Consider the following 22,680-nt stretch of genomic DNA (forward strand, 5'->3'; position numbering starts at 1 on the left):
GCACAGTGGTAGCGATGCTAGCCTGCAGTAAGGAAACCTGAGTTTGTGTCCTGGTCCTCCCTGTGTGGAGTTTCCTCCAGGTGCTCCAGTTTCCTCCCACAGTCCAAAGATATGCAGGTTAGGTGAATTAGTGATCCTGAATTGGCCCTGGGGGGGTTTTTTACTGGACTGGGTTGGGCTGGCCTGGTTTCGCCCTGCAATGGACTGGTGTCCTGTTCAGGGTTTGTTCCTGTCTTGTGCCGTGTGCTAGCTGGGATAAGCTCCATTAGACCCCTATGGGTTAGTAAATGGCTGACTGACTGATATACCCCTAGACTCTTGTTTGTCTTACATATTATACATATACAAAATGATGTTATATTATACATATTATGTATTATACAAAATTATAAATTTGAATTAATATTTTTGTCCACAAAGTAGTACAATGAAATTCCTACTTACATGTCTCTCCTAAAATGGTGGCAAAAAGCAATGAATAAAACACAAATAGAAAGTACAACACAATACATAAAGTGTAGCATCAAATGAGAGATAAAAGAAACACTCATGCAGTGTCAGTATGAATGGCTGTTGAGTAGCCTTATGAATACTGGATAAACACTGTCCCTGAATGTTATTGTGTAAGTTGTAATTGTCCCTTACTTTTTGTTTAAACAGTGAGGAAGAGTGCTTTAATTTTGAGCCAACTTAACCAAACTCTGAAGTCTCTGAGCTTCTAGGTTGAGTATGTGCCATACTAGGTTGTAATGCAGCCAGTGACAGTATACTGCACCATCACCTATGAAAGCCGGTGGGCTAGATAGAGATTTGCACATTTTCCTTAATCCTCTTAGAAGGAAAATGCATTGGTGAACCTTCTATAAAATAGCTGTAGTAATGGTGTCTAAAGGGTATTAAAAGCATGTGACCCTGTCAACAGCAAAGCTCCAATATAGATGGAAGTGTTGTCTGCCTTCTGCATCCTCGGGTCTATAACCAGCTCCTTTCTTTTGCTGACATTAAAAGAAAAAGACTTGTCTTGCCATCACTGTGTCATATCCCTTTTCTGTAATCTGTTCCATCATTTTTGCAGATCAAGTCTGCAGTGGTAGTGTCATTGCTAAATTTATTCATGAAGTCTGAGCAACATCTGGCCACACAGTCATATTGTAGGTAAACAGCTTGTACTTAAATATTTACTGTCTTCAAGTATTTTAAGTATTCATTGTGAGGGATAGCATGCTGGGTCTAGCATCTCAGCTGGAGCTGGTTTGCTGTACTTACCTGGAAGAACAGGGGAGAGCAATAATTCCTGCTTATTGCCTCCCCATCATAAACTAAATGGCAGCAGTCCTCGATATTGGTGCCCGTTTGGTCACCCACAGGGAATGCCGGGAATTGTACTAGGGTCACACAGCCTTAGGGTAGTTATACTCCCTACTATTTGGGACTTTCGTACTTCCAACAGGCAAAGCCCTGGCAGTAAAACGGATTGTACTGCCTTGTCCGGGCAAGTAGGAGCCAGCAGCGGAGACAGGCAGTAGGAGCCTGGAGGAGTAGCAATGCAGAAAGATGAGAGAGAGAAAGAAGGAAGGAAAGAAGAGACCAGTGTTTGAATTGTTGTACAAAAAGGTATTTGATTCTGGGACTGTGTTGTGCATTTGTGTTTGGGGTTCGGGGCTCAGTGGCACCCACTAGCTTTCACATCATTTTATAATAATAATCATGCACAATGCTGAGTTTTACATTAGATTAGGTAACCTTTATTAACCCCATGGGGAAATTCACATGCATAAAGTAGCAGAAACATTGAGAAAAAAAAAAAAAGAAACACTAGGTACAGACTCATAACACAAATAATACAGCCAAAATAACAAGGGATTCTTGTTATATTTGAGGTTAAATTGTAGCCTTTATGATTAAATGTTTTAAAATATTAGAATTTTTTTTTGTATTACATCAGTTGGTGGTTTTACATATAGTGGCCAGCATGTCACCATGAAGAGTCTTCTTGTCTTTCTTCTTCTTCTTTTGGCTGCTCTCGTTAGGGATTGCCAAAGCGGATCATCTTGTTCCATATCTGGTATCAAAAAATAACTTGCTATGGCTGATGCATTTGCTCAACATGGTGTTCAGTATTATTTGTATTAAAACAACTGAAATAAATAAAAAATGCAGAGAGTGTTGAATCTGTTTCTGTAGTTTCTGAGTTCTTACTAATGTTCACAGTTAAGACTCATTTTAAACATCGGAAAATTCAGATTAAGCCTATTAAGAGATTATTCCTTTGCTTAAAAATCTCTTAAGAGAACTATTTGCAATGTTCTACATTATATTGTACAATGAGCAGGTCAGCCTATCTTAGCAAAACTCTCTCATTGCTTATCCCAACTATACTGTACTGGTCTGGTACTGTACTTTCCTGAAGTGGCTTACTCCTCTATTGTCAACAGACTGGACCTTCTGCTATGATGGTTTCTATTAGATTTCCATCATGGTTTGTGGAACTGTTTCTCCCTGTCCATTTAATTGCACATGTGATTATGTACTTAGATGTTGTATAGTTTGTACTTTTCTGTTACTCTTTTTATATTTTGTATTAAGCCTCTGAAGGTCATTAATAAATTCTGTTGTATGAAAGTGTAAATAGAATTGTAATATTCAATTATGTTAGTGGAATTTGCAGTAAAAAATATGGTTAAGATAATCTGATAATAGTACCCCAAAAAGACAATAAATTAGACCTTGACCAGTGTATATCTAAAGAAATGTAGTTGTCACAGTAATAAAAATAGATTACACTGAATGTTATGTCTATATAATATTTTAATTCTTTTTTAGTTTTCATTTAGTCAAATGGCCTAGAGCTTTATTTCTGTCTAGTATCTAATAAGTGCCTTGTTTGTCTGTTCTTTTTGCAGCTGAACTCTTTCACCAGCTTTCCCAGGCTTTAGAAATTCTGACTGATGCAGCTGCCAGGGTAAGGAAACAGTCACAATATTTTTTTTCCTGAAAGTTGAAGAGAGACAAATGTCCTGATCTTAACTTCTTTCAACTTAAACTCATCTTCTACAATGCCTTTATTACTGTATACAAAACCAAACTTAATGTAACTTACAACGTATCAGTGGCACAATGTACTGCAGGTATGTTCAAATCATTTTGAGATACTTTTGTAATGCGAGTGCTAACAGATTAAGTGATTAGGTCAGAGTTGCAAAAAGATGGACTGAACTTTTTAGCCTTGTGGTTTACAGTCCCGTGCCTTATCCAGTAGAACATGCTGCCTGCTTTTGTCAGTTGGTCTTTAAGGGTAATTTAGCATGGACAAGTATTGATACACAAAATTATTTTTATATGTATTAAATGTCTATAGAGGCAAACTTTCATTATCCTTGACTAAATCTTTTTGATGTCAAAACCCTGTTTACTCAGTATAATTTATAAATTAGTGCTACTTTTTCCCATTTCTGTGAAAGTCCTTGTATATCAAGTGTTTATAAAGTATTTATTCCCATGATTACAGTAGCTCAAAATGAAGTTAAGTTCTCAATTATTTAGAGTATTGTGCCAGAACCTGAATTCACGGTGTCCTAATCAGCAACTTCTTGACCTCAATAATCAAGTCAACATCTACAGTGGATATAAAATAATTCTTTGCATTTATATAGCGCTTTTCTCACTACTTAAAGCACCCAGCAATTGCAGGTTAAGGGCCTTGCTCAAGGGCCCAACAGAGCAGAGTCCCTATTGGCATTTACAGGATTCAAACCGGCAACTTTCCAATTGCCAGTGCAGATCCTAGCCTCAGAGCCACCACTCCGCCCTGTCCACCACTGCCAAAATTGCTTATTTTGTGTAATAAAAAATGAAATCAAGATCATTCCTCTCAAAACCTACTCCACTTTTATTGCAATTATTAATATACACCTGACATCAAATAAAGCTGCTCTGATTGAGCTCAGATTAAATTTGGCTGGTCGTGAAGGATTATTCTGGTATTCTCTTGGTTGCAACATACTCCAAAAGCCATGGCCTGCAAAGAGCTTCTAAAACACAAAAAAGGATCTCATCATTGAAAGGTATCAATCGGGACATGGTTACAAACAAGTGTCCAAATCATTAAACCTCCCATGGGGCACAGTGAAGACAGTCATAAACAAGTGGAGAAAATATGGCTCAACAGTGACTCTACCAAGACCAGGACATCTCACTAAGACTGACGCAAAGACAAGGAGACAGCTGGTCAGGGAGGCCCGCAGTAACATTAAAGGAGTTGCAGGATTTCCTAGCAAGTACTCGTTCCCTACATGTGATAACAGTCAGTCAGATTCTTCATATGTTTGGGTAGTGGGGTTGGATAGCACAACGAAAACCTTTTCTCATGAAGAAACACATCCAAGCCCTGCTAAACTTTGCAAAAGGGCATACCCAGCCTCCCACAACCATGTGGAAAAATGTGTTATGGTCTGATGAGACCAAGGTTTAACAATTTGCCATAATTCTGAAAGGTATATTTGGCTCAGAATTAACACAGCACATCATCAAAAGAACACCATACCACAGTGAAGCATGGTGGAGACAGCATCATGTTTTGGTGTTACTTTTTTCAGCTGGAACTGGGGCTTTATTCAAGGTGGATGGAATCAGGAATAGCTCCAAGTATCAGTCAATTTTGGCCAGCATGACAATAACCCAAAGCACACATTAAAATTAACAAAGCAATGGCTTCATTAAAGGTGGATCAATGTTCTGGAATGACCCAGCCAAAGCCTGTCCAGACCTTTATCCAACTGAAAATCTGTGGGGTGACTAAAAGAAAGCATTGCACAGGATATGTCCATGTAATTTGATAGATTTGGAAATTTTTGCAATGGGCAAAAAATCACCAGGTCCAGATGTGCCAAACTGAGAGACATTTACCCAAAAAGACTGAGTGTTGTAATAAAATCAAAAGGTGCTTCAACTAATGCAACCAGGCTTTTGTATGATTTGTTTTTCCCCTTATTTTCACTGAAGAGTTTCTGATTTGTTTTCACCTTCTTTGGATAGGCTACAATTTTGTAATAAAGGTGGAATAAGTTCTGATAGGATTTATCTTGGTTTAATTTCTAATTACACAAAATCTGCAATTTTGGCAGTGGTGTGTAGACTTTTTATATCCTGTGTAGTTGTACCATATAAATGCACCCTTAATGTGAGAAATACTATCATAATGTAATCTGCCAAATGTCTATTTTCACATTACCACAGTTCAGTGAATTAAAATGAATTGAGATGTTAATTCACCATTTGCTGATCTTAAAGATCCGGTAAAAAAAAAAAAAAAAACGAAATGAATAACACAATTGAACTGAATAAGATATTTTTTTTAGGAAGGGATATTTTCCTTTTTTCTTAAATGGGTGCATTTCTGGCTTTCTTGAAAGACAGAAACCCAAAGCTTTTGTGCTTAAAAGTGTTCTCTTTATGATTTGGCTTCTTATACAATATATTTGATTTTAGGATTATCAGTCTATACATAATACAGTACATTAAGCTTGAGAAAAATGGGTACCCTTAATAAAGGTGACCAGTGCCCCAATGTACTTGTTTTAGTCTGACTTCTCATTTAACCCGATACATTTATGTAGACTGCTGCCCGCTTCGTGCCCCTGCTTTTGTACATTGACTTTAATGTTGTAGATTTATAGGTCATGGAGTGATGTATTATTTATATAACTTTAAAAGCAGCAGGCAAGTGTTTATAGATCTCTTACTCAAATATATTTTCTTAGAGTGGAGCCTTGGGGACCTGTTCAGTTGCAGAATTTTAGTCCTCCTTTAACTATTTTGCAAGGAAAACATACATTTTTTTTAACCCAATATGGCTAGCGTCTTGTTTCCCAAAGGGGAAGCAGACATCCTGCTGCCTGACTACTCCCTTTCCTCTGCTTTAAAGCTGAAAGGAAGTGTTCACATGAAGCCGTATTAAGGTATGGTATTAAATGTTGAGATTCTCTGCGTAATAGGTCAAAAATGCAATTTTTTTTAGATTTTCGGTGTCGTTCATGTAGCATTCTAAGATCCTCCATATGTTTAAACACTGGTTTTTGTACTTCTTGTGAATTAATGCATTCTTCCATTTATCTGTGAATCCAAGTTGAGTCACAATGGCCAATTCCTATCCCATCATCACTAGGTGCAAGGCAATAACACACACATAACTCTAATGCTCCTGCCAGTACTGAAACATTAATGATATGGGTTAGGGAAGTGGCTTATGCAAAATTGGAAGAAAGCTTGAGTAAACACACATTTCTTAGCACATCAAAGAATTCCTCCAGTTATCCAAACTGTTCTCCATGGCCCATCTTAGTTATTATTTTTGTATAAATATTTAAATTATTACCACATCACATATGTTAAAAGATGTCATGTGTTGGTGTCCTCTTCAATCCAGTATCCACAAGGGGTTTGTGGTTTTGGTCTCTTGTGACACAATTTTCCAGGTGCCAGGGAGACAAACAGCTCTCACAAAGGTTATGCGTGTTCATTGTAGTTAATGCCCGTCTCTTTTCTAACTAGTTTTTAATTTTGTCTGTGGTTAAGACATGTGGTGTGTGGCAGAAAGATGCTAGTGTTATTGTTTGTGAAATGTGTAATTCTGATACTATTTTTGACAGGAAGTGGGCGTTGCATGTCATCACACAGTCTGGTCCACAAAAAACAATTTATGGCATTTCATTTGTTCATTTTCCTGAGGTATTACTAACTGGAAAATGAATTGTAATTGTTGTTGGTTCTTTTGACTTTGTTTTCAGCTTTAGAAGTTACATTTTCACATTGGTTGTCTATGGAGTTTGCACTTCATCCTTGTAGTACCATGTGTTTTCTGTAATAAGTCTGTATTTTCCCACATTCCGAAGTTAACTGGAGACTCTAAATTGGCCTTGTATGAGTGAACCTGGTGATGATCTTGTGTTTAAAACTGAGTTGGATCTTTCCATATGACTGACGCTGTAATTACCCTGTAAAAGACTAAGGATTGTCAAGATTTAACTGTCCAGGATGTTGGCAGTTTGTTGCCAATTTTTTTGTGTTTTCTGTTTGTTCTTTGTAATTCTTGCGTATTCATGCGTTCTTCTATTCATCTGTCTGACCAAGCTGAGTTGCAGAAGCCAGTGCCAGACAATAATGATGCTGCAGACTAACCCAGAGAAAGAACACCAGTCTGTCACAGGGTACAAACGTGTACACAACGATATTCACAAATGCTGAAGCAATTTTAGAGTCGCAAGTAATACATCTCTGATATGAGTAGTGATAGAAATGCTACTTAGGACACATTCTGCAATAGCAGGGTCTGGATTTCAACCCAGGAACCAGACGCCTTTTGTGTTTTAGTATGGATTAGATGACTAATAGGTAAGAACATTGTGATTTATTTCTGCTTTTTCCAATGTAGGACACATACTGTAGTATTATTATTGTATTAAAACACATTTGCTTCTCATATAGGACAGATCCTTGTACCCAGTCACTTTAACAGTTTAGCAACTTTAAATGGAACAAAAGGGCTTCATTTTCTGTGTTTTTTTCTTATTAGGCAGCCTATGATAAACTTAGAAGAGCGCAAAAGCAAGCAGAGGAGAGGACACAAAAACTTGATGACAAACGAAAAAAAATCAAGCTAGGTAAAGCTTGCTTTTTGTCACTGACTTTTCTTTTTTGTAAAAACAATGAAATGATTTGTTCATTTTTTAAAAATTCTATGTGAGAAGTTAATACTGTTTTTATTCATTGCTTTATAAATATTCACTTGACATATTGGAAAACGGGGGATGTAAATGTATAGAGCATTTAAAAATGGCAGAAATCCACAGCACAACAATGTTTAAAGAACTACTTTACCCAAAAATAATATGTTTTACTTAATATGTGTTGTTTGTTGTAATGGCAAAGAAACATTTTTGTTTTCATGAAGAAAGAACATAAGATAATCCCTGTGTCAGGTATCTTGTCATATGTTCGCCATATTCCAATCGTATGTACGGATGTATAGTATTTTGGCCTTTAAGTTAAAGAAGCAAACTGTACTGTTTTCCAGGAAATCAGGAGAGTAAACATTTTTGGACATCACTGCAAATAATTCAGGCTTATGTAACGTATAAAAATATATATATATAATTTTTGGTTGGAGTCTTCATTTAACACTGCAGCCTCACAGATTCTTGAGTCCAGTTTCAAATCCTCTTTTGATCACCTTCTGTAGTCAATCCACACTACATCCTATCTTTAATATTTCATGCTTCTTTGCCTCATCTTTCAAGCATTGAACTTCCATGTTGTCTTTCCAGTTTAAGTGAATTCTTGTTCAGTTTTGCCATTAATACAAATAGGACATCCATGTCCCTAATGTGGGTGGAAACTTCATCACCACAAGAGGCAACATACACCAAACAATTTCCTGGTAAATCTCTTTCATCACCTGAAATCTTTCTCTGCATTCATTTACTACCTTAAACACTACTTGACTTGAATGGTATAGGTGATTGCACTTTACATGACTGATAATCTCATGAGTTGTACCCCAAACGATCTACGAGTCCATTGCTGTGAGTCCTGCTTCACTCTGAATCTGTTAAGAGCCAGTATTTGTCCGTTTTTCTGATTCAGTGTTCATCACTGGAGACTTGCTGTGAAGTCCTACTGGTTCATGTGCTCTGACTTAAATGCCACATGCAGGACACTTGCCTGTTCAATGCACAGCTAATTTCACATCATTTATTCAGACAGATATTTCTTTTAAATGGTGGTCATGAAATTCTTACCCAAATATAAGATTTTCATTGCAAACATTCAGGGTTATGTAATAAAAGTATTCAACCAGTAATTCCCATGGGGTCCTAGAAACTATTGACATCGGCAGAAAAAAAATTTGAAATGTAGAGATGTCCGGTAATTGAAAGCAACTACTCTGGGCATCTCTCTCCTAGGAGGTTTCGTTTTGCCAACATGCTCGCTGCTCGCATTGCTTGTGTATTAATTGTGGGAGGAAAAGTAAAAGGGATACTGATTTGCCGATGTGCTCGCCTTGCTTGCGTATCCTTGATGGTGTAGCCCTTACCCTGACTCCACCTTTCACTTCTGGACTGGACAGACGCAGTTTTTTGGAATTTGGGTTGTAAATAAATAAGTAAGTAAATAAATAAATAAGTATACACACACATTTTGGTCTGTACACATACCAGAATGACTAAAGCAAGAAAATTACAAAGAAAGAAAAGTTCTGACTCGCCTGTCACAGTCAAGATGTATTGCTGTTGGTATGAAGGAGCTCCAGTATCAAGCGATTCTTGATACACATCTGCCGAATAAATCATTAGTGTGTAAGTGAGAGGATGTGCAGCATTGTTCATAATGGCTTTTTTTTTTTTTATTCTTATCCTTCGTTACGACCTCCTGGGGGTCTAGAATGCATTTCACACAAATGCTAAAAAGAAATTTTCCGCACAGAACTATATATACACATGCAACAAGTTACCAGGTAGTATGATGGAAAGTAGGACTTTAGGGATATTTGAAACTCAACATAATGTTATTTTGCAGAAAATTGGTAGGATTGGTGAGTTTTGTTTGTCTGAATGGCTTGTTCTTGTTAAAATGTTTCTAACTTTCTATTGTTCTAATTTGTAAATGTGAAGGCCTAGCATCCTTGTCCAGGATTTATGCCTGTATTGCACCTAATGCTGCCAGTATGTGAGCAGACTCCTTGCAACCCTGAACTACGTTAAGCAAACTGTAAAACTGAAAGCTGCATTATTTACCTAATGTCTGATCTGCGTTTCTGAATTCAGTGTATGTTTTGTTAAGTTATAATGTCTTTAGAAATCCTGTCAAAGATTTAGTTTTTTTTTTATTATATATCAAGATTTCTATTCCTTTTGCACTCTGACAAACAATCTGCAATCTTAAATAGTAAAGTGAAATTGAAAATAACAGATTCTTTTAAAATGATTGACCTAACTGGACAGTGCAGGTTTGCCTCAAATATGAGGGCTTTCAATAGAATTATTCAGGATGTAGTGATAATCCTCCCAGCTTTTTTGTTTTCTTTGTGCTTAAAAGTCTCTTCAACACTCAAACTCGGAACTATTTCAGTGTTAAAGTTATTCTTACTTTAAACTTTACCTGCTTTTGTTATATATACATCAGTAATGATTTTACTAATACTGTGTAAATGTTCCATAGTTTTAATTGCTTAAAATGTTTCTTTTTCATTTTCCTTCCTCTATATAGTATATCTAAATGTTAATATGTAAAGCACACACAGCTATAAACAACACAAAATGCTGAAACACTTGAAACACATTCTCATAAAAATTTTATAAGCCTGTTTTGCAATGTCTGATTTGAAATAAAAACTGGGAAATACAAGCATATTTGATTAAGACAGGAGTCCAGTTAAAAGCAACATAAGGGGCTCATCAGTATTGATCTTGAAAATTACCATAACAATTGCATAACAGCTTTTTCAAATTCAGGTTCTAATTGATATTATGTGTTTGTGCTAATACTTGTACTTTTATATTTCATCTCTTTTTGTTGTAGAGTCATTTGTAATGAGCTCTGCTTATACATTTGTGCATCTATAATTTTCTTCAAACTAATATGTACTCAGTTTGTGATCATTATAGAGCCTTTAATATTTATGATTAGCAATAAAAGGTCAATGATCAGAACAAAATGCTCAATTATTTTTAATAGTAGAGGCAGTAAGTGAAAAGTCAAAAATGTCTTATGACCTGTTTTCAATGTATACCTCTTCATTTCTAGATTTAGAGGCCCGTGAAAGGGAAGCGCAAACCTTAAATGTTGAAGAAGATGAATTTAGCATCACACAGAAACTGGAAGAAGAGGTGAGAGTTTAATTATTTTTGAGTTTCTCTCTTTCAACCTTGTGTCAAATCCCACTTCTTAATATATTCAATAGATGTGTGAGACAGTTCCAATGCACTGTTTACTTTGCATCTTTTTTTTCAATGGATTCTTGTATTGTTGTGATTTAGGGAGTTAACTTTCCCAACAAGCCCCACAGATGGGAAGGTTCTTTTAAATTTTGGCTGTAAATTAAATTTTGGTGTAACAAAAAGGATATGTGAAAAATCTTTATGAAATTTAAGTTTATATCATGCACAAATGCTCTACAGCAAAAAATAAATAAATCTTGAAAAAACATAAGTCACAGAAGTAGTTGCCTTTAAAAGTATGCAGTTTAGTAGCAAACAAGTCCTAAAAATACCACAAGGGACACGTGGAAATTAAATAATACACAAAACTTATAAAAATAAAAAAATAAAAAAAAAAGAATAATCCAAATAATCTACATGAATAATATTGACACAAACAAATTAATTAAACATGACCAATAAAGACATTCAAAAGGGTTATGAACCCCTCTCTACCTGTTGTCCCCTGGGCCTTCTATTTTGAAGGTACTGTCAATACACTTTTTTAAGCCTCTACGGGCTTTTAATGTCTAGGATTACCGTATGTACTCACGTATAAGTCAGGTCTTGAAACCCATAAAATCAAACCCCAACTTATGCGCCCATTCAAAAATGCGACGCTTAAATCTTCTTACCTTCTCCAATCTTGCATCAGTTTCTCAGACACATCAAATTTTGTTGCAACAGCGCAATTACCAATTTCTTTCGCTACTTCAACGATGTTTAATTTAAAACCAGCTTCATATTTTCTTATGTTCGAGCGCTCCATCGTAGATAAGGGATGCTCTTATGATAAAGGTGAATGAGGGTGTGAGATACACAAAACAGTGCAAACGTCGCTTCGGAATAGTTGGAGTATTACCGTGTGGTCACGTAGGCACAATACATAGGGAAAAAAAAGGCAGTGTGCTCTGTAGTTACTCTCTCAGGTGGGTGTTAACATATCATGTTCTCTTGGACCAATAGCGTGAGTTTGCCCACATTTGACTTATACGACCGACATTATAAAATACCAGTAATTATATGGTAAAATTAAGCCAGACTTATCTGTGGGAGAATTTATCCGCAAGTATATATGGTAACCAAATACTTCCCAATAAACTGTGTTCTGAGTAAAAAACTTTGGCTGGCTTGTCTAATTTCCCTTTCAACAGTGTCTGAATGAATGAAAAGAGCATAACCTTTATGCAAAACTCTCAGCAATGACAATCACGCTATGTACTACCGTTTAAGTACAGTAAATGAAATTATGAAAATGATGACTGAATTCACAACTCTGTATGAGACACATTAATCAAACAAAGGTAGGAAATTATATGGAATTGCAAATGATTAATCAGTCATTCACAATGAAGTGATTATTTCAGGCTGAGAAGTAGTGGAGGTGTTATTTTGGAAAAACTGTTTCTTCTCCCAGAATTTATTGTTGTATGTGAATGCTAGTGACTAATGTAATCTGTGCTCATTGCCAGCTGCTGCCAAATTCACTTAAAGAATAAATTTGGTGTCCTTCAAGTCAAACTTCTGTCTTCACAAACATATTATATATGTATTTGCCATGTTAAACTGTGTTCTAAAGTTAAGTGCTTTCTATAAATGTGAAAAAAATGTCTTGCCAGCACTGGTGCTTTGTAATGGAGACTATGGGGCACGGTGCACTACTGAAAAAAAATAAGCTTTAAAATTTACCAAAAACATCCATTTTTCATGCCAAGAAAGTTATCAAACATAAATCTGCATCTTGAGCTTACACGCATATTATAAAATAGCTTCTATTTTATTCAAACAATAAAGCACAATTTTAAAAGAACAGCAGCTGTGCGTGTTCCCTCAGCTCTTGTCTTCCTCAGCAAAATCCTTTAACACCCCGGGGCATGGTATTCTCTCGAAAAGGCAAAATTATAGTTTCCTACCACATACTTTGTATTGTGTTGATTTACTTGTGTATTGATGTGAGAACTCCTCCCACAAAGTTACTACTGTCACACAAGCAAAAAGAAAATGAATCCTAACCTTAGGAAATATAGTACTACGAATATGCTACAAAATGATTGTTTCCAGGTCCCTTTTGTTGTCAGAAACAATCATTGGAAACATGGAAGGCATGTTTCATTATATTGAAACACTGATGCCTTAATGTGGACATATTTGTTAAGTTTTTAGGCTTTTATTTTCCCATTGTGCTTTGTGCCCCATTGTCTTCGATATGAAAAGTGCCAGTGCAGACAAGATATTTTTTTTTAAATTTACAGAAAATGCTTAACTTTAGATCACAGTTTTACATGGCAAATGCATCTATGTCATGTTTGTGAAGAAATAACTTCGACTAACGACGAAAAATTCATAACTTATTTTGTATTGTTTTTCCACACTGACATTCACTTTAGTTCATTTATTGTGAGAGCAGCACAGCAAAAACGACGTCAAACATGACGACACCTGCTGGTTTTTTGCTGCGTGTTCCACATTAAATTCTTTCTAACTGCATGGTGATATGGGTGCAGTGCCATCTACTCTAAATGGTGAATTTCCAGGAGTGGCTGGTCACATGGGTTCCAGAATGATGAATGAATAAATAAATATTATACACACCCACCCTTCACCTCTTTCTGGTTAATGGGTCTTCACGCACATACAAAATAGTGAATAATGTAGTGAAATTGTACAGGAAGTCTTTAAAGCAAGCAAGAATTACAAAAGCATTAACTGTAAAGCAGCTGGGACAGTGAGGGCAGGAATGGCAAAAGTTAATTGTATGCTGTTGTCAATTACCACAATATAAATAATTTAATAATTAACGCATGCTTTGTTGTGGATTTAAATAAAACAAAACAGGAGAGAACAAGGGGAACTGTTACATTACTGCTTTAATACTAGTCACAAGTGAAAGGAATCATAATTATAAGCAGCACAATGACAAAAATAAAAAGGAAATAACTTTTCAAACACTTGAAGAAGTTAGCAGATTAAAAAGCAGAGGCTCCTCTCACAAATTAGCAATGACTTTAGGGAGGGGACAACATCATTACCAAGTCAGAGAATGTTCAGTGCTGTACACGGAGAGCATCCAGAAATCACATATAAAAGATGTCTTTGTTTTCAGGTAAAACTAATTTTATGATTGAAAAGGTTAGAAAGCACAGTAACATTAGACTGTTTACTGTACTAGTCATCCTGCCACATCTACCAAATGCTGATGTAGTGCTGACTCATTAAATGAAACATATTACTTAGAAACAAAAATGTACACTGATGCAGCAGGGAACTCTTTTCAATTGACAAAGCTTATTACTGCTAACCTAAACTGACCTAAAATATTCAACAGTTTGTTCAACACATGTAATGGCTTAAATGTTCCAACAGTGCTCCTGTCACAAAATTTTTGAAGTCTTCAGCCTTAGGGAATGGACATCAGCCTTTGGAAATCAAAGGGCCATAATTCTTTACGAGCAGATCTTTCCCTAAACAGTCACAGAAAGTACAGGGAATTAATATCATAATCACCGTTAACAATATGTACTGTGGGCTCCTGACAGGTATAGTGGAGGCTGTGAAAATGCTCCCTACTATTACCATAAAAATCAAAAAGTGTAAACATGCTTTTTCAGGCCTAAACCTTATCTTTAACAACATGGTGACTCTCTTAATTAGATTAGATTAACTTTATTAATTCCATGCGGAAATTCAAATGATCCAAGCCTGACAAACTTTAATGTAGCTGCATACATAGGTCACTGGCTGTGGGACACCTTAACGGACATATTACACCTCAGAACAACCCTGAAAATCAAACTGATGATGTTTACGGCAGAGAAACTAGTTGGTGTTAAATTAAGTATCAAAACAAAATTTGAGAATATAATATTAAAACAGTATTTCAGTTCATTTTTGATTTTACGCATTTGTAATTTTTCAGCCTCCGCTCTGGTGCAGAATTGTAAAATTGCAGTTTAAAAATGGGTAAAAGTACAGTCTGCATGGTTCATAGTTCACTGTTTGCGAGACTTCAGAAGAGTGTTAAAATAGACTAGTCAACAATCTTTGCCCAAGTTGCATCAAACCTCTGTTTTCACTATAATATTAGAACAGTGTTTATTTCACTCAGTATATCTATGAGGAAAACATGTACTTTTCACTTCTAATGGCTTGATGCTTCATTTCTTCATAAGAAAGACAACTCTCATTGTATAATCTGCTCTAGGTCCCGAGATCAACAAAATTTTTGTCAGATGTAAATAGGTTTTGTTTACACTTTTCACCCCTATTTAAAGTTTGTTTCTGTGCCATAAGTTTATGAGCTTGTAAAATGTACAATGACTTTAAAAGATACTTAATTGGTAAATAATTTTAGTCTGTGCCAGCATCATCACCATCATGTATAACAACAATAAACAGTGAGGAAATTATTTAATTGTCACCTATCATTATTAGCTACTTACTCATTCTTTAGGTATGCCCCCTTGTCTGCAGTACTCTGTAATTATTTCAGCTAGTTAAAAATAAAATTTGTGGTGTATTTACTTGCTAGGATATTAAATCCAATCTTGAGTTTGGCACAGTTCTTTAAAAAGTACCCCGCTCCCAAAACTATTTTAACAATTTATTGTCTCACATTCCATACTTACAATATGTTAAAGTAAGAATGAATCCAGGTTATCTTTAAATCTGTTTACCAGTGCAGCATTCAGAATAAGTTATGCATTTAGAATCTTTATTATATCATAAGGTTTTTGAATGTACAGATGCAGCCATTGAAAGTGAGCGAGATGTACTGCGCAGTCAGCTCACCATAGGTAAGCGTACTATTTCAGACTGTAATACCTCATGAAACCATCAGGAGGAGCAACAGTAAAACCCAGTTTCTGTTGTGTTGTTAATCTAACGACTATTTTTGTCCAATTAATTTAAGCAGACATATAAATGTGTGCTGTGTTTGAATATTTATTGAATTTTTTGATATATCGAATTTTAAAATATCAGTATATGAAAGAAACACAACTAAAATAATCTCAAACATTATCAATAAAATATTTAAGTCCAATAAGCATTATTGGTATTAAATATTTTCATTAAGTAATGGACTTGTTAACGTAATTGGTGTCACCTTGAAACAAGATTAATGAGGTGACACTTAGAGTTGCAAGTTGTAGGCCTGTGCATACATATTTGTCGAAAAGTGAAAATGAGTCTCTGCTTGAAATAAAGGTAGCAAGTGAGTCTAACAGTCTAGTCTATTGTATTTAGCTAACCTATATAGTGAAAAGTGATTTTCCTTAAGCAAACTCAAAAGTAGTAATAGCAGCAACTGACAAATGCATTTATCTGTTTTGTCTGAAGAAATACCATGGCTTGAACTTTCATCACAGCGCTATTCACTAGCATGAATTTCTCAAGTTAACCAGCTTCACAACACCAAAAGAACTACAGTATTTGTCAATCAGCTAACTAAAAATAATTGTGGTTCTTGTGGTATCATGGGCTTGTCTGTTACTATACTTCAGCATTCTTCCTCTTCATGCATTGAGCTAGTGCTGTTGTAGGGCACCACACAATGATCAAACAACCACTTTCTCAGATTTTTGGGTGAAAGACATCCCCACAGAGAATGTTGTCTGATGTTTCAGGGAACCTTCTTCCACTGAATGTGGTGCAGGAACAACTAGTTAATTAAGAAAATACAATTCAAATAAAATTTTTTGGTCGCTTATGTCGATTAATCGCAGCAACCCTAGTATCTCATTTAGTAACCTTAAGGCTTGTTAGTAGTTATATGAATGCACCTTCTGTCAAAATGTCAAAAAATGATTGATGAGTTAAGCCCCGCCCCTTTTGGATTGACGTCATAAACTCCCGCCCCCTTCTGGTTTTCCCGGCCGGAAGTCCGTCACTTCCGTGACCTTCGCCCTTCCTGTTTTTACCCCAGGAAACGGCCAAGATCCGTTTGGCGGATGTCCAGTCCTTCCTTGAACCATCCCATCCTGTTTTTACCCCAGGAAACACCTGTCCCTTCCTTGAACCCTCCCATCCTGTTTTTACCCCGGGAAATGGCCAAGACTTTATTTGATGGATGGGTGCCCCCTCCTTGAACCCGCCCCCACCTCTCCCGAGGACAAGTTCAGGCAAGTCTGTAGCAGACCCTGCCGTCCGCACGTCTTGGTGGTCGCAGGTCTTCTGACTTAGAGTTTCCTGCCCACAGTCGGTTAACCCTGAGGACGCCCCCTTCCGATCCCCTGCCCCTAGAGGAAGAGACCGCCCACACACACACACACACACAACGGATGGCCATCATAGTCATTTTGACTCTGAGTCCAGCCCCAGGCCAGTCCTTGATCATTTCTCCCCGAGGAGAGACAACCACACACATGTTTCAGCCTGTCCATTCTGCCTTATAGCCATTCCTGACTCTAGTGCTTTGGGTAAGAAAATCTCTGTATCTATTATTTAAAATATCTAACCTTTTATTTAAGTCAAAATGATTTTCTTCAACTCACAGACGCTCTCTAAGCTGAAAAAGCCATTACTTCACCCCAGCCGGGTGCTGTCCGGCTCTCTGTCTCGGAGCAGGAGGCCTCTACCTGTAGCCCGAGGAGAGATCGCCTCCACACACACACACACACACACACGCACCCCAACATGTTAAGGAAGGGCCCCTACCATCCAAGCCTCTTGGGTCCATTCCTGTCTCTAGTGCTTTGGGCAAGAAACTCTATGATTTAAAATATCTATTCCTTTATCTAAGTAAATGATTTCTTCTCCTCACAGACCGTCTCTAAGCTGAAAAAGCCTTTACTTCACCCCGCAGGGTGCTGTCCGGCTGTCTGTCTCGGAGCAGGCTGCCTGTAGTTTCCAAACATAAGCTGCCCGGTTCTCTCCGTCTACTGTTGGAGCAGACCGCTGCGCGTGCACGCAGAGCAGGCAAACTTTCTGACCGCACAGCCCCAGGAAACTGACAGACCCACAGGATGTGTCCTTCGAGCAGAGTGGTTTAGACCCTACCCCCAAGGCTACGAGCCTCAGGCGCTGCGTTCTCAGCGCATGCGTATCAGGAGCTAAACCCCACGAAATGTAAAAGTTTTTAATGATAACGAGATCGATATAAGATCTGTAAAATAATAGGCAACAGGATCCTTTTAAATAACGTTTGAGACGTATAAATTTTACCCCCAGGAGTTATATATTTAAAAAATCCCTGCCAAGTGAAATTGTCTTAAGCACCTCAGCAAGGCTCAGATCGTTCGGGGGCAGTGTAAAAATGGTCTCACCTTGTCATATTTAAAGATTTCGAATGCTTGCAAAGTTGACTTTTCAACCCGAACAATACACGGATGTTCACGGTCATCAGCTCTGACATCCTGAAGCTAAGGGGGTTGTGGGGTGTAGCTATTAGGACGGATCAATCCTTATACCGACACAAAAGATGTTCACACATAATTACTTTAACATAAGGTTCAGTTTGAAACACACTTAAAGTGAGGCCACACATTTGCTAAAATAAATCTATGCATAACGAAGGACCTTTTTTTAAAAATACAGGACTTTTCGGTGTCCGGCCATCTGCACAGAGCACCGACAGTCAATATAACGGTAAGAACCGTTCAGGATTATTATAAGTGTTAAACGAGCATGTTTTAAAACGGAGGGATGAATCCTTATATTTTATACTTAATATTTTCCAAGTTGATTCTCCGGTAATTCCATTTTAAAAATATTTGTTTACAGTGTGCAGGAATTATCAGCATGTTAATTTACACACAGCGCATGTGTAGGAGCGTGAGCGCGCTCGTGTGTATATAAATTGTAGCATTTTATATTTCTATCTCTCTATCTACGTGTACGACGATTAATGTTCATAGGACTGAAGCAAGCAATATTAGTTTTTTTTTTCTCTTACCGAAACGGGCTTTACAATCAGTTAAGTTTTGTCTCGGCGTCTGAAATTCAAACAGGTTCTCTCCTCTGAGAATATTCAGGCCTGGTTTAAAAGAGCAGGCCGGGTGTGTAATAGCTCGGACATAAGACGTCAGTATTCTGAACTATGTACTCGGTTATTTTTTGTACGGAGCCGCCTGTTTTAAAAGTCTGATAACGAAACATTTATGCTTTATAAAAATTCTCATTTGGACAGCCGGCTGGAGACAGATTGACTGAACCCTGAACACGGACCCAAGAATTTATATCTTAATACACGGGGGCTCTGAGATCAGGCTGTCTGTTTTTATTTAAGTCTTTAGATTTTAAAAAGTTTGCTTGCGAGTGTATTCATATTTATACCCGTGATCCTATTAAACTAGTAATGAAAGGAATGGACGCGTTTAATAGGGGTCCGAGAAAACCCTCCCTTCTGATTTAAAAGGGTTTTTAACGGAAATTTTCTATCGCAGAGTTTTTAAACGGTGCAACGAGCCATCTTCAGCAGAGGGTTGAGTGCGTGTGTTACTGGGATATGTTTTAAGATACTTTACCAGGCACAGAGTATCCAATATATTAACACGGTACTAGTCAGGATTTCACTATGTTTTTTAATCTGGTACCTCCTTTTTCCATCTTGTGCATTGTTCAGTAAACCTTATTTTGGTGGATCAGAACATTTTGCTTACACCCCAATCATTATTCTCTTTAGGTTTTTAACTGTTATACCTACATTTTATAAGTTTCAGCAGTCCTTGTTTCTGTGACAGTAACTTAATCATATGGTGTAAAAATCCAGACTACTCACTTTTTAAAAGCTCTGAATTTACCAATTCAATCAATATGTCAGCTTTGGATCCATTTCACCAAGGCAATTGGGGGCTTCCTCTTTGTAGATTTTAGTTTGAAGGGACAGCATTTCTCAACCTTTAAAACTGTGTTATGAAAACTTGGGTCGCAAATACGTAATCGTGTCCCCCTAACGTTTTTCTTTTTTTTGAAAGGAGCCCCTAATACCAATTTGTTCTTTTTAAGTAATGATATAACATAGAGGCACGTTTTATTATACCTACTTAACTTTTAGCGACATTTATCTAACTCTATATTTATTTTTCTAGCATCAGAATGTAGTTTGAGTTAATTTGTTATGGTTTCAATAGATGTATTTTTCATATTTTCGATTCTTGTTTTCTTTTTGTTACGTCGCGCCCCCTCCCCCTAGGGGGACAGCCCCACAGTTTGGGAATCACTGTGTAGGGGATGATTTGTAAAACACTCTGCTTCACTTCAAGTTAAAGTAGATTTGCTCGGTTATTCAGCTGTCCATCGGTGTTCCATTTTTGTTATAAATTGTATTTAGTCTCTCTTTATTTACTAAACGTTTTATATGTTGAATAGAAAACAGTTACCTTGTTCAGGTTTTAACTTAAAACAGCATTTTCATCATCAGGCTATGAGCACTTTGATACTCAGGGTGCTTTGTATAATACAAAGTTTTAGAAATTCTCTTACTGCTTGGTAATAGCCTTCCATTTTATCGCAGTTATAAGCCCCTGAAAAATAAGAATGGCTGTAGTACGTTATATAAGCCTATACACTACAGGGCTGATCAGGCTTATTTTGGACATGTTAGGCAAATCAGGAAGGGAAATGTTTTAGTGAATAGTTACATAATATCTATTACCAGTAACGGCGTACTGCACGATAACATGCAGTGAATACACTTGACTTGAGCATTCATAGTATTTCTCCTCTTTCTCTGGACGTGTAGCATTCGTTTGCTCAGAGGATGAGGGGTTTGCTGCTTCCTGAGCAGCTCTTTTTTTTCTTCTCCACCCTAGAGGCCCCCTGCTTCTCACGCATGCGCAGCACGGCCGCCCTGCTGCGCGGTGCCGAGAGCTGATTCAACAATAAAATAAAAAAGAGTAATAAAATCATCACCCGAAAGCGGATAGTAGCCGTCACGTAGTATATGTGTAACAAATTTCAAATCAATAGGTTTGCGAGCTGCAGGTGATGTAAAATCCTGAACAGACAAACGAACAGCTACGTTAGCTTATTATAGAAGAAGATATGTGTTAGCACAAGGATTACAAGTTTACTAAAACTGTGAGGTTTATTCTTTCTTTTAGGTAGTCCAAGTTACATAGGACATCTAGCCTTGAAAACGGCTTTTTCCCCCATCTGTTTGTGGAAAAAAAAAAAAACATCCTTTGTTTGAGTCGCATTCAGGGTGAAGGGGATGTAAGTTTGAACTGTGATTCCAAGAGTCAAGAAGTGGTTGCATTCTTCTTGATTACGAGTCAAAGGCCCCGGGGTTTGTGCGGTGATCATGGTCAAGGGCAGATTTAAGCTAGACATTATTATTATTATTATTCCAAAATGAAACATTGACTCGCCCATATCCACATCAAGCAAGTATCACAAATACAAGACAGTAAAAAACTAAATTTACAAACAATAAGTCGCAGAGGAAATTAAAAAACATATTAAGAACGGATCAACAGGGGATCAACCCAAACTCACAGCACACTGCAACTGAACCTACGTGTTTTGCAGTATATTATTAGCTAAACGGTCATCTATTTAGCCCGTTCCTCGGATTTGCAATGAGTTGGGCAAAACATTATTTAACATCTGAGACTATGAGGCTAATTAACATTAGACTGGTATTGTTAGGACCTTATCCGGCACTAAAATTTGGGTTCCTCCAGAGTCAGGAAGAACATGAAAAAGTGGAGTTATAAAGGAGTTATTACAATTTGAAAAATTGTCATAAGGTATAAAAAACATTGATATGGGGACAAAACCAGCATGAAAAGAAACCTTTTTGAAATAAATAATAAGCTTTTTTGACGTGAACAGTCTGGAATAGTCTGAAGATGTCTTAAAGAGTTAATTTTTAAATAAAGCTTGCAAAAGTAATATTAAAAATATTAAAACTAAATAAAAACATAGAAGTACCATTTAATGATATCAACTAGTGTTAAGTATATTATCAAGCACTGGGCGCTGTTTATAAGGTTTAATTAATTTTGAAATTAACCATAGTTTGATACAGCTTTAAGAATGAGAATGCAAGACAAACCTATACATTAGAACACTCTAGACGAGAACAGGCCATTCAGCCCAACAAAGATCGCCAGTACTATCCACTTATTTGCACTTAATAACAAATGTTGCCGTTTCGATTAGGGGTATCTTGGATCTGTGTTTTATTTTAACCTTTTGACAAGAAACCCCTGGTCAGCGAAATATACCCCATATATTGAAAATGAACCACGTCGACATGCTAACTAAATAGATATAAGATATTTTAGAATATGGACCTGGGCTCTACCCAGATGATTCTGACAAACTAAGGGGTCTCCACTTCATTGCCAAACTTTCTGCAGGTGCTATGGATCTTGTAATGGAGAATGCAAAAGATTCTAGAATCTTTAAGGGGCATGTGTCCACAGTGTTAACCAACCATAGTGTTTTTCAGAAGAGATAGGACAAGTGCGGCGTGTGTTCTGTATTCTCTTTTCTGTATTAACAATTCACAATGACCAGACTCCCGAGACCTTAGGTTTTTTTTTTTATGTAGAAGTACATTTCACAAACATGAATAAGAGACAATCCATCAAACCGCTCTTGACCCAAAACAGGACCAAGCAGGGGGTGGGACCGACATCCCTCAAAATGCTTTTGACACAAAGAAGGGCCAATCAGGCGGGTGGGGTGGGACACTCTTTTCAAAGAGTCTTTGGCCGCCCCCAAGCGGACAGGATTTGCCGGGCTATAATAGATATTTTAA

At 37.0% G+C, this 22,680-nt stretch overlaps 1 protein-coding gene across 3 annotated transcripts in view; it reads left to right on the plus strand.

Moving 5' to 3' along the window:
* Window positions 1-22,680, plus strand: part of dnajc17 (DnaJ (Hsp40) homolog, subfamily C, member 17) — a 196,894-nt gene that overhangs the window by 66,908 nt on the left and 107,306 nt on the right. For all 3 annotated transcript variants that reach the window (XM_028821746.2, XM_028821748.2, XM_028821747.2), the window contains exons 3-5: window positions 2,904-2,962; window positions 7,571-7,658; window positions 10,801-10,883. In XM_028821746.2, the coding sequence (XP_028677579.1) occupies window positions 2,904-2,962; window positions 7,571-7,658; window positions 10,801-10,883 (230 nt within the window). The remainder of the gene's footprint in view (window positions 1-2,903; window positions 2,963-7,570; window positions 7,659-10,800; window positions 10,884-22,680) is intronic.

This window comes from Erpetoichthys calabaricus, chromosome 16 (genome assembly GCF_900747795.2).
Source record: "Erpetoichthys calabaricus chromosome 16, fErpCal1.3, whole genome shotgun sequence".
Classification (NCBI taxonomy): domain Eukaryota; kingdom Metazoa; phylum Chordata; class Cladistia; order Polypteriformes; family Polypteridae; genus Erpetoichthys; species Erpetoichthys calabaricus.